The 13847-nt window shown below is 34.9% G+C and overlaps 2 protein-coding genes across 2 annotated transcripts in view; one reads left to right on the top strand and one right to left on the bottom strand.

The window, feature by feature from the left end:
* LOC128988965 (NADP-dependent malic enzyme) overlaps positions 1-7755 on the bottom strand; it is a 34318-nt gene extending 26563 nt beyond the window's left edge. Inside the window, exons 1-2 of the mRNA XM_054410774.1 lie at positions 7614-7755; positions 2892-3075 (exon numbers count right to left, since the gene is read on the bottom strand). Of these exons, the coding sequence (XP_054266749.1) occupies positions 2892-3075; positions 7614-7642 (213 nt within the window). The 5' untranslated portion in view covers positions 7643-7755. The remainder of the gene's footprint in view (positions 1-2891; positions 3076-7613) is intronic.
* Positions 1-13847, top strand: part of LOC128988971 (farnesol dehydrogenase-like) — a 424915-nt gene that overhangs the window by 342742 nt on the left and 68326 nt on the right. The window lies entirely within an intron of this gene.

Below are 13847 nucleotides of genomic sequence, written 5' to 3'. Positions count from 1 at the left end.
CAACTACTTAAAACTGTCATCAAGAGTTTATAAAATAAAAAATTGTATGGCTTTAGAGTTTAGATTAACACCAGAACTGAAAAAATAACATACAGAAGCTGGACCTACTAATGTATTCTGAGGTGTCTGTGAATTACTAATGACCTTGACACACTGTGAGGGTCTAAAGATAACTTGACAACTACAAGCCTTTGGTGCTTCAACGTTCAGATAAAACAATATCAGGTCTGCAATGATGATATCAAACATGTAACAATATGTTCTACCTTTTTAGCGAATTTCCCATATAGGTAATAAGTTATTACCTTAGTACTCATGGTAAGACCTGGACCTGGAACCGATTTAATTTTTTGTTTTGAGGTCCCTAGAGGCCAAAAACACCATCCGTTCAAATTCATATATATATATATTATATACCTATATATATATACGTGTCCGTTAGCACGATAACTCGAGCAAAAATGATCCGATTTTGATTAAATTTGGCATAAACGCGTAAACCTACATTTATTCGAACGAGTTTGAAGCGCTGTTGTATGCCTAACGGTCACGGAGAAAATATAAAAATAGTGTAATTAAAAATTCCCATGTTATTCTTATGGAGAAAATGAAAACTGTTGTAGTTTACTTGTTTATGGATATATACATTGATAAAATTTGGCATATTTATTTATTTCATCCTATACTATTGACGTATGGTCAAAAACACTTTTTACCTTCCCTGTAGCAGCAAACCTAAGCACTCATTAAATCTAATGTTATTTAAATTGGGAATAAATATATCTTATTTATGGAAATATTTTAGTAAAATGTAATCATTCAATTTGAAATTTGCTTAGTCTGCAGGTTTGCTGCGGCGGGGGTATATTACCCTCCCTGTAGGCAGCAAACCTAGCTACTCATTAAACCTAATGTTATTTGAATAGATTTAATTGAAAATCAAATCAGGAAAATGGAAATTCGCTTAGTCTGCAGGTTTGCTGCGGCGGGGGTATTTAATTTATTATAGAACACTTAACTACTAGGTAATAAAAATAACTGATGCAATATGGCTGAAACCATGTGAAACAAGGCATAGCAAACTTTTAAAATGTTTTAAAGAATACAAAATCCAAAATTTTCACTTCCCCCAATTTCCAGCCCAAAAACCCCACTCCACTTCCAACATCCAACCCAACAAGCAGGCTTACATTCATATAATATAGTGTATACTAGGTGGCGTTTGCAGTTGCGTCCACAAAATTGAGCGGAGTCATCAGGGCATTATATTGTCATTGACTCTCATTATCAAGCTTTAACATTATTTTTAACTACAATTTCAAATAGAGAAAAAATGGTGTAGAGAAATTGTTAGGGTGATTAAAATATTTACAAAATATTTCCCGGCCAAGATAAAGAATTTGTCAAAAACACTGAGATGTCATTATGTGGCTTTTTTTTAGACCTGCATTTGCATTTTAAGATTAAAACCTCTGGGGTGGTATATTAACAATTCTCAAACAGGGCAGTACAGTTTCGGCTTCTACCCATTTTGCTTACTGATAACTGCATCTGCATAACAGTTTAACTTTATGTGATGATATGATAAGTATACAAATGAAAAAAACGAAAGAAATAGCATTCCCTTATATCTAAGACCTCCAAAATAAAAATAAAACTAATCAGCCAAATTAACTCAATATATATTGTGTTACACAATACATGAATTTAATACAGTATGAATTATATTGATTGGATAAATTATTTCCATCGACTGTGAAAATATGTCTAACTAAAACAAAAAAATCGTTATAACATTGATATTAAACATTGATCTTTGACTAGTTTTTTTTTTCAGACCGAGTTTTTGTTAATGCTTATTAGATGTTGTTTGGAAATCCTAGGTCAAAAAACAGTCCCTCTATCGTTCGGACGCGGCTCACTGCAATACGTCAACCCAGCACTGAATTCTCTTGATCCAATATCAAAAACTGCTTAGTGCTTGGTTCAGGGTCTTGCCTTGGAATTTGTGAATTGTGAGAGAATAGGCATGTGTCAATGGAAATTGTTTTCAGGTACACTTAATGCCAAGTTTTACAAATTTAGTTACAATAGGGACATTTGATACCATCGTATTGCATAATGTTGGGTCATTTATAAATTCAACTAATAAACATAAAAGCTGCTTTTCCAAATGTGATAAGAATTCTTCACATTCATATAAAATATGGTGGGCAGTGCCAACAGCACCACTGACTAATCCTACCATCAGAAATGAATGGGAAGCGAATTTCCTTTACGATAAGCCAAGTGGGGTTGAATATATATATGCCAATGCTTGATGTAAAATCTGTGTTTGCATCCCTTCAATTTGAGACCTCAATCATGAAATTTGGTCGGGTAGAAGAGCCACACGAACTCAGGAAAAAAAATTAACTTCTTTAAGAAATACATGGGGAGCAAATTTAGTTTTCGCCTAAGCCGAGATGCTTGATGGCAAATCTGTGTGTGCATACTTTCAATTTGAGACTTCAACAATGAAAATCGGTAGGGTAGAAGAGCCAAAAAAACTCATAAAAGAAAAAACAAATTTTTAAATAGGCTATATAAGATTATAAATAATTACAAATATGATGAATACAGGTCAAGGGGAAAAGAAAAGGTCTATGAAAAAGAAAAAAAGTCTTCAACAGTATTTGCTGCAGCCCTTCATCTTTCTTGGGATTATATGAAATAAGCCTGTAAGTCAAGTGAAATCACTGCATGTTCCCGCTAAGCCACTAGTGTTAATGTAAATTTTAACACAGCCATTCGGCTAGGCCTGACGGCTAATCATTTAAGATTGAATTTACAAACCATATAGGCAAACAAAACAAATAAATTACTGACAATAAGCCTAATTTTATAGTCACCTTGTTTAATCGCGGGTCTCTCAGGTGGTCAATTCCCTGTACCATGGAAGGGCAGATAATATCCCCGGTGACTTCATGGTATGGTCTCTTCTGCTCGATCGCAGCGCTGACTCTGTTGAGGGCATGAAGGAGGCCTTGTTTGGCGAGGACACATCGTAGGGGCCCAGCTGAGCTCACCCCTACCCTGCAGTTTTTAAAATTCATTAGTGATGATCTTAAATAACTGTATAGGAGCTCTAAGTGTGGCTGACACAGCCTGGGAAGAGATCCACCCCAGTTCAATCAATCATGTAGACCTATACCTAATACCGTACTGCAGTTAATCCGTTCACACTGAATTATCTAACTGTGTAGCCTACCCATCTACACACATTTTCTGCTTTGAAAAGCATAGTTGAGATACTTGCTTTATTTGACACTATTGAGGAGCTTTAAAATATTTATTTATTGGAATAGGCAAGGCCTGATGAGTGATTTAATTACTTAACTTAGTTCTTTCAATATTTAAAAGGTATTATCAGGGATTTAAAGTTACTGTGGGGAATTTTTTTAGTGTTAATATTAAGACACGGTACGTTAACTGACATTTTGCAGCCTGCAGGACACTTTTCAAATCCGACACAGAGGTTTAGGCCTAATCTCTTCATTCTATCAAGATCTTAAAGTTCACCAATTACTTACTGATTTTAATTTAAATTCTAAGTAATTTGTATTTTCTATAAAAAGAAATACCGGTATAAGTTTCCTACTAATCTTGCACTAACTTACTCTGTCCATATCCAGGCTTTGGACCTGAGTTGGGAACGTATCAAGCGAATTAAAGGGGGATACGTGCAGGCTACTTAGTGCCACAGGGGTACAAACCCTCAAAGTCCCTTTATTAAACTTGCAAGTTAATTTGTCATACAATCAAAAAAAAGGGGGAAAAAATGTTTAGTTATCATGTCATATCAATGCCTAGCCAACACTTACACTGTCAACGAGTTTTCTGACTTGTGAATAAATAGGCCTAAACATTTGATATCAATATATAACTAGAGATTACAAACTGAAAGAGTGACTTTTACTTAAATGTTAGGCCTACTGTATTTTATTTTATGAGTGATATTTCTCGCCATCCTAACTTTATACAAAGCAAACACGTTTAGGTCTAACTTATCAGGATTTTAGTGTAAAACTGTAGAAAGATAAATAGGCTAGCTAAGGATAAAAACAACAGACTACATACTAATTTAACAGTTTGCTACAAACATTTACTGACTTGGTTGAAATTACTATTTGAATTTGGGTTGGTGTAAATATTACAATAAAAAAGCGGGAGAGCCTGGATAATTTGATATACTAAAAAGAAAACTGAATTAACACTGTGCTGCATTTCTTAGTAATCATTTAAAGAGCCGATTTGCAAACTATGGAAACATAGGAAAGTCATAGAACACCACCAAGGAGAAGAAATAGAAAAGATTTTTTTTATATCTATTTTCGTTAAAAAACAAGATCAGCTTTAAGAAAATTATAAGATATTTACAAGAAATTTTGATTATATCGATCTGTTATGTACATCTTGAGTATTTCCATAATCTTTAAGTCGAATTTTTAAGTCATCAGAAATTATGACTGTTATTCGTTTTAAAATAAAGCCTGTAATACTTAGCAATTGCTCGAATTCGAGCAACAGGTACACTAGTAACAACCGTCTTTTGCATCTGCTGATGAATTCAATTCGTACTTTGTTGAGTCTGTTGAGTCCATCTTGTCAACCATTCCAAATGTAACGCAATCCTCTCCTGTGATCCTGTCAAGCATACCTGATGGTGCACCTACTTTTGAATGGAAACATGTATCGGTCCAAGACATTATTAATGCTGTTATGGGCTTTAAACTCTCTAACAGTAAAGATGTGTATGGCATGACACCTAATCTTTTGAAACACATTGTGTGGGCACTGGCACCTATACTAGCCCATTTGGTTAATGTATGCTTTTTAGTTGGTATTTTTCCTGCTCCATTAAAAGTCTCTAGAACTGTGCCTGTCTATAAAAAAGGGTCCCGTGACAATGTTGCAAGTTATCGACCAATATCGTTGATTCCTGTATTTTCTAAACTGTTTGAAGCTATTATGTTTGCTCAATTGTACGACCACCTTGAAGCACACAGCCTTCTGGTGCCTGGTCAATTTGGCTTCAGGAAAGCCAAATCCACTATATTGGCTGTTGATTCTATTGTACAATTAATTGTTGATGCTTTTGAGTCTAAGAAATCTACCTCCGTAATACTTTGTGACCTCTCTCGCGCTTTTGATTGTGTGTCACATGAAATTTTGCTCCTGAAATTGGGAAAATATGGCCTAGAAGGCAGTGCTCTGAGATTGGTCAAATCCTACCTCAGTGATCGCCAACAGGTTGTAAGTTGGAATGGTATTACATCTAAACCATTAGCTGTAAGACACGGGGTTCCGCAAGGTTCCATTATGGGACCTCTGTTATTTTTAGTAACAATCAATGACCTCTATACCAGACTTGAAGGTAATTGCATGTTGTATGCTGATGATACTTCCCTTATATCATGTAAAGCGACCCGTGAACAAGCAGAGCTGTCTGTTAAGAAGATTTTTGAGTCAGCCTCAAATTGGTTTGTTGACAATAAATTAGTGCTCAATAATGAGAAAACACAGTACATAACATTTAGCCTATGTGATTCCCAGATTGTTCCTTTCCAAGAGCCTGTCAAACTCCTTGGTATAACCCTTGACCCCTGTCTCAATTGGAAAGACCACATAAGCCAAGTCTGTACTAAACTAAGTAGAGTAGTACATCTTTTAAGACGTCTAAGTGACCAATTGCCACAGAGTACCCTTAGAATGTCCTTCTTTGCATTTTTCCAACCTCACATATCCTATGGGTTAATTTTGTGGGGCCACTCACCCAATGTCGAAAAGATCCTGCGACTGCAAAAGAAGGCAGTAAGGATTCTCTGTCATGCTCACTATAAAGAACACAGTAAGCCCTTGTTTAAGAGACAAAGAATTCTGACAGTTGTAAATATGTATATATTCCAATGCCTTGTTAGTATTAAGAACAGCATGAATGACTTACATGTAACCAGTTCAGTGCACAATCATGACACTAGGTTTAGTTCTAAGCTTGTCATTCCTCGGTCCAGGACTGATAAAAGAGCTAGGTCATACCCTGTTTCAGGAATAAAACTGTTCAATCACCTTCCTGGTCATGTGAGAAATCTGGAAAGAAAGAACTTCCAAACCGCAATACTTGATTGGCTGATTAAAAATCCTTTTTTCAAATTCAAAGAGTTTTTTGAAACTGTATTTAGTTAAGTTTTCCTCTGAACAGCCTGTTTGCTGTTTTTGCATAGTGCATGCACATCTTTTGCTTGGTTTGATTTTTAAGTCTTGATATTTATTTTATTTTATGCTTGTACATTGACATAGCCTGTAACAATGTTGTTGTTGATTGGCCAAATAAATTCATTGTATTCATTGTATTCATTGTACCATTATTTTTCACAGCTGATGAATATTTCTCAAGATAGGCTATCGCCGTAATAATATACAACATACAATAAACAAGGTAGGCTAGGATGGATGCCATTTAAAAGTGGAATGTACTATGGGTATTTTATCCTTATTAATGATTTATTGATTTATATTTCGCCGTTTAGAAATTACATACTAAAATGGTGCTATTCTAACATAACCTAACCTAACCAAACCTCTAGAATGTGTAAGCAAACTCCTTTTGATGTCAGAAAAGGTATGTCAGGGTGATAGGTCGTGCTTTATGTGAATTGGTGACTGCATTAAGTCCTTTGAAGGTAGGTTAGATTAGGTAAGTTAAAGTTTAGGTTATAATGTATCAAGTTGTTAGTTTATGCTACCTGCAGGGACTATTTTTGTAAAATTAAAATCCAGAAAAAACACTTCAAATTACTATTTCAAAAATGCAAGCATTTTTGAAAAAGTAATTTGAAGTGTTTTTCTCAGGATTTTAATTTTACAAAAACAGTCTGCAGGCAACATAAACTAACAACTCGATACATTATAACCTAAACTTTACCTTCCTAATCTAACCTAACTTCAAAACACTTAATGCAGTTACCAATTCACATACAGCACGACCTACCACCCTGACATGCCTAAATAAGAACTACAAGTAATTAGTCCACCAGTCCATCTATATCTCCATAATGTGACGAAATTCCTATTACGCCTATAGAGAACATTAAGTTATTTGACTACAGAATCACTTGAAATGTTATCCATCCTATCTTGTTTATTGTAATGTTAAGCATGTTTTTACGGCGATATCTTGAGAAATATTTATCAGCGGTGAAAAATAATGGTATATTTGGATTCAGGAGGTAAAAAACTATAAAGTAATATATCAAAATTAACAATTCGTTTGGAGGCACCTATACGGAATAAATACCAAATTTCATCCAACATATAATTGTATCCTTATTTGATCATTGAATAGAAAATGTCTATGCCGAATATGACATAATCTAATTAAGAACATCCTAATAGGAAGTAACCTAGGACACAGAAAACATACTACCAACATGTTTTCTGTGCCTAGGACTAGGTCTAAACCCCTGGTAGGTCAGTACTAATAAATGTGTTCCTGAAATTGCCCTAAAAACTGTTTCTATAAATGAAAACCATAAATTATAAAATAAGAAAAGATTATTCATAAATTTACTTACTGGACTGTTCTAGGTATTATGGTTATCATTTTATATCCTAATTTTCGGGCAAAGATCTCGATGCCCGAGCTGTTAGGACAAAGAAATCGAGCAGAAGCAGAAGATAATTGACCGAGCGTTCGGCGGAAAACAGCTGGCTCAACATATCAGCTGGAGCTGACTAAGAAGAGGTTAATCACCAGGTCAACGTATTTTTTTTAGCATAAAAAAGACTTAATAGCAATAAACACAATCACACCTGAGGGAATGAGCATGCACGTATGAAAAACCCAATTTAAAACATGAAAGTTATTGGAAGAGGGACGTGTGGTAACATCGTGAAGAATATTTTTGGTGGAATTAGGCCTTATTTAGCCTTTTGGAATTGTTTCCTGGGGCGCAGCAAGCAAAGACCTCTTTCAATCAATTTTATATACAAAAAGAAGCAATAAGAACCCTAAATAATCTCCACTATCAAGAACACTGCAAATCATTCTTTATAAAAAACCAAATTCTCACATTAACATCCCTGTACTTGGTTGAAGTATTAAACTCATAAAACTGAATCCCAAAAACCATCTGAAACACATAATCAAATCAAATCTTTATTACCAGAACAATTTACAATGAATAGCAGTGTCAACTAGTTATAATAAATATACCTATAAAACAGTCCACAGATAACTACAACACCAGGAGAAAAAACTATCTAACAGTAAAACCCCAACATATAGCGGGATTAATATCCCTGTACTTGGTTGAAGTAATAAACTCATAAAATAACTGAATCCCAAAAACCATCTGAAACACATAACTACAACACCAGGAGAAAAAAACCCAAAATATAGAGGGATGAAACTTTACAACTTACTACCACATCGGCTAAAAACTATTACTAACTATCACTATCCAATTGAAAAATTATCTCCTCGAACAAACCCTACTACAGTTTAAAAGAATTCCTGGATGACCATATATACGCCAGCTCCGTTAAATAACGGAAGACAATAGAATATCTACAAACAAAACAATCACCAGACAATGAGAAAATAAAGACAAAGATGACGACTCCCCCAATCTTGATGAAAGAAATTGAGAAATTTTATGTTTTCAGGAGTCAAAATGGGAAAACGCAATTTTTACCTCATAAAACCCCCCATAGACCCCTGTTCCCGTGGTCCGATCGTGCTGGTTCGCGAACTCGTTCGAATAAACGTAGGATTACACGTTTCTACCAAATTTCATCAAAATCGGATAATTTTTGCTCAATTTATCGTGCTAACGGACACATATATATATATATACTAGCTGTAACCCGCGGGTTTTGCCCCGTTTAACTTCTTAATTTTCAAGATGATCTCGTTCGCATGGCTCAATCACGTCCTGGTTGAAGTTCGTTCGCTACGCTCACTCACCTTTAGGTTGGAGCTCGTTCGCTACGCTCACTCACCTTTAGGTTGGAGCTCGTTCGCTGCGCTCACTTGCCTTCAGGTTAGCTCGTTCGCTACGCTAACCCGCCTCCAGGTTGAAGTTCGTTCGCTATGCTCACTCACCTTTTTGTTGCAAATTAGCTGTTGTCATAAATGTAAAAGAAAAAATAGTGCTGCACCCTGTTGGTAATCCTTGTAACTTTAATGCTATTGCACATCATAGAACAGAACCAACTTGTTTAATTGAAACAGCTGTTAAGATTCATTAATTCCATTTCTCATAAGGTTAACATGGGAATCTCCAGAGCCACTGGGGTGGAGCCGATTGGACGGATCACGAAATTGATGGTGTATAAACCTATTCCATGAAATTCTACACATATGTACCAAGTTTCGTGGCAATCGGTCTTACCATGAGTACTACGGTTATAGCTTATTACCTATATGCGAAATTCGCTAAAAGAGGAAGTTAGTATGTATAGAGAGGGTAGCGAGAGAAATTTCCGATTCAGGCCCTAAATCCTCTTTTTTCAGTTTTCCACCAAAACATCGGAATGGACCTGCGGTGTTAGGACAAACAAAGAACTTCTAGAAATCCATTTAGAAAGTAAAGTCCCTGACATCTTATGTCTGTCAGAGCATAATCTAACACAAGAACAGTTTAATTAATTTAGTTTTCTGGAATACACAAGTTGCAGCCTTCTGCTGCCAATCTCGTCAAAAAGGTGGAGTCTATGCTTGCTTTGCTAGCACGAAAATATATTCAGATTATTGATGTATGTGTCCCGGTTTTGTTTTGAGGATTCTTGTCGTCTATCAGTGTCCAAAATTGCGATATCGATCCATGACGCAGTCGTAATTTTTGGTGTCTACAGGAGCCCTGGTTATGCTTGCGAGGAGTTTTTCGAGGTCTTAGAAGCATGTCTGGATTTTATTCTTCAAAAGCCATTCAAGATTGTCGTTCTTGGTGATTTCAATATTAAGATTCTGAGCGATGGATTTTCTAGCACAAGCTTTTTGCACATGATGCGACCATACGGCCTGCATCATAAAATATCCTCATATACAAGGGAGTTTAAGAACTCTAAGACAGTCATTGACAACATCTTCAAAAACATACCCAGCTAATTAGTTGTAGGGTTGTTAAGGCCGCCTTGTCATATCATGGCCAAGAAGCCGTAATATTAATCTATCTCCCTCACCTCCACCATTTGAACCTATGTTCATTCAATGTTGTAAATTTACTTTGGGGAATATTTGTTGTTTTAAGCATCATTTAAGTAAGGAATCCAGGACAGACATGCTAGATCGACAGAATACAGATACAAATTCAGTGAGTTTCTTCAAACCATAAAATACTGTTTCTATATTTCCTTAACGAAAAAAAAACCATCGTCGTAAGTCTTCAAACAAACCAATCATCACGTTTAGCTTAATAATTAACCGTCCTTCTTTACAATACAAATAAAGGTTTTAACTATATCTTCCATCGGCCTGTCCATATTTTCCTATATATAAAATCCAATGTATGTATGTATGTATGTTTGTTTGTACCTAGTTTGAAAATTAATTTATTTATTGTACTAGATACAAACTACTGTTCAACGACTGATACCATAGAGAAGGCTATGCTGATCCATGAAATGAAAGGTAATAAAAGTTATTTTAACACTATCACACCTCAATATGCGAACCATTTGTAGCCCTGCAGACATGCAAGCTATTTTTACTCATTTTTATCATTAATATTTTATTATTTTTACCATCATTTATTACCAAAACTATGTTCAAGGCCAAAAAATAGGTGTAAGCAACTTATTGCCAAACGGACGAAACTAAAACTTTTAAGTATACTCTACACAGCACGAAATGATTAAATTACTCATCCATTTGAACAATAGTATCGTGAGGTATTTTTAAAACTATGGAGTCTTTTTCGGACACCCGGTATATATACATATACATATATATATATATATATTTGAGCAAGCTACAACAGTTTATTTATTCTCCTTTAGAATAACATTTTAATTTTAAATTTACACTTTTTTGGGATTTTTCTGTAACCGTTAGACATACAACAATGCTTCAATGTACTAATTATTTGTTTTTTTGAGCCCTACAAAATGGTTCGGAAAGAAATTGCAAAATTTTATGTTTACAGGGTGAAAATGGGAAAAACCTATTACACACACATATATATATATATCTTGGTATTGTGTTTGTATGTTTGTTTACCCCCAATATAATGTCTGGGAATCGGAGTAGCGTGGTTTATTTTTAATGCATCACTGATCAAGCTAAATGACTTGGATGGAAGGGACTATAAAATTATAAATGTAAAAGTTTGGAGTATCTCACATGGTCAATTACGTGAAATTGAGCTAATTTTTCACGAATAGAGCCAGTATACCGCAGGCCTAATGGACGAGCTTTTTTTTCTATTCACCATACCCTCCTATAATTAATAGGGCAATCATCTGACGGCTTCCAAAGTTTCTTCGTTTTCATATGAATACAATTAGTTTTATAACTGTCAAATTGATACGAGCGTTTTAAAATGATTTAATTGGCGCTTTATCTAATGTGTTTCAACAGCATTGTGTTTAGTTGAGGACATTTTCATGTTAAATAACTATTTCATATAACAGATCTATAGAACATACATACAGTAATATTTTTAGCGTTCTGTTCCCGTTTGCGATGCATGGGTATGACAGCTATTGTAAATAAGACCATTGCACACATAAAGTTACGTGTATACTCAATGATAAGACTTATCATGGTTCTCCTTTATTTATTTATTGCTCTTTACAATTTCTGCATTGTGTAGCATTTATACATTGTGTGATTCTAAAATTTATAATTACATAGAGGTTATTTTATAAAATTACACTTTAAATTAAATTTAACTTTAAATAATAATGGTGTTATACAATAATGGTGATTTCGCTTTCTCAAATAGAGTATGTTCTGTAGGTATACTTTTATCTACAGAACCGTTTTCCTTAAATTTTTGACGAACCAATAAATAGTTGATTTATTGGGTATTGGAATCTCACCTGGAATCTTATTTTCAAATCTTTATTGCCATAAACCAACGATTTACTTTAAACATAGGCCTACGTATTCTTCTATGCTCATTGAGCTTGCAAAATAATTTTTAATCCTATTAACAATAAATTCCTAACTGCCCATATCAGCAATTGCTGACCTTCATCTCCGTTGTAATTTGGCCTTTAACCATCTTCTATGCTGAGGACCATTCCCAAATAAGGGAGACTTCGTAGTCGCGGTATTCCCCTAAAGACATGATACATTTCAACTCTGCATTACCATTTTAACCTAACAACACACTAAAATCAATAATAAACAAACAAATACGCAATGTTTACATCAGCTGGTATATTCAAAACAGCTTATAGAAACACTGTAGCAGTAGTTCCTTAGAAAACGACTGAATCTTTGACGGTCTGTGGGCAGAGCAGGGGTATACTGTTGACACTTCTGATATTTTCCCCACTATCCTTGGACCTTAACCTTTCAAATGAACCCTCAACAGCCATGCTACCTTTTTCCTAGCTCGATATATTTCGTGGGGTCCAATTCGCTTACGGAATTAAATATATAGATAACACTAAACCTATTGTGATAATTATGTAACAGTGCATATCAGCTGATCGGCAATGAAGTACCTATCTATCTATCTTCTATATAAATAAAATTAGAGTTTTGTCTGTACATTGCTCAGAATCATAAACTTTTAGGTTATTTTTACGTTTTATACATTAAAGAAACCGAAACAAGTCTCAACTAAAATTCTGTCTGTCTTCCTGTCTGTTACGGACCAAGAGCCATTTTGCGCGGCCCTCTCCTGAAAAACGAGAGTTCCTATCAAGTTCCAAATCATTTTAATGTATTCACTGGATTGTCGAGATTGTCTTTAGCCATTAAAATATAGCGTCACCACTTTTTAAATAAAATTACGGACGTTTAAAACCCCAATTTTGTGCGATTTTTGTAAAGATTTCTCCCAATGTTTAGCACATATTCTTCTATGAAATAACGAACAGCTGTTCAAATCAAGATTATTTCTTCTAGCTGTCACTGATATGTTTACATTGAATGTTGTTTACAAATACCGCAACCATTTCCGATCACGTTTTGAAAGCAAATCCAAACCAATTAAGATTAAAAACGTTTTTCCTTACATAACGGATTTAATTAATCGCAAGTGCAATAATTTGTAGGGTAACAGTAAATGAAAATAGAGATTCTTTGTGCATAAAATTGTTCTTGAGTTTTGATAACCGGGAAATAGACCTTGAATCAGTGTTGTATATTGCTGGGAAACTTACATTTTTTAAATGAGCGTTTTCAGTCAAGACTCGGCACACAACCGACGCGCGTCTACTTGTCCATAGTAAAAATAAAAGTAGGCCTACCGTGTATTTATGTTTTATTCGTTATGTGTATAAGTGTACAGTTCGTGTATGTGTTTCAAAAACTCCAAGATGCACCTAATGGGGAAGCTCAAGACCTTATATTAGGACTGATGATGGCGATTTAATTTCGCCGAAATGCATCTCCTGTAATAGGATACATTAGGATCGACCGGCGGACACAGGTAATTTAGCCCTTTATTGATTGTCATACCGATCCGGAACAACAACAAACGACATAAAATGAAGTTATGTATAATAAATAGTTTGGCCAGCATATCTGAAAATATGCAAACCAACTGCTGTTCTTTACATAAGAAGGTTTCAACTGATCCCCGTGCGTAGAACGGGTACACAGCTAGTGCTAAATAAAACAGGGATGC

This window comes from Macrosteles quadrilineatus, unplaced genomic scaffold (genome assembly GCF_028750875.1).
Source record: "Macrosteles quadrilineatus isolate MER2022 unplaced genomic scaffold, UCM_ALF_1.0 Scaffold_3__2_contigs__length_128488019, whole genome shotgun sequence".
Taxonomy (NCBI): Eukaryota; Metazoa; Arthropoda; class Insecta; order Hemiptera; family Cicadellidae; genus Macrosteles; species Macrosteles quadrilineatus.
This window is presented reverse-complemented; position numbering and strand designations above follow the sequence as displayed.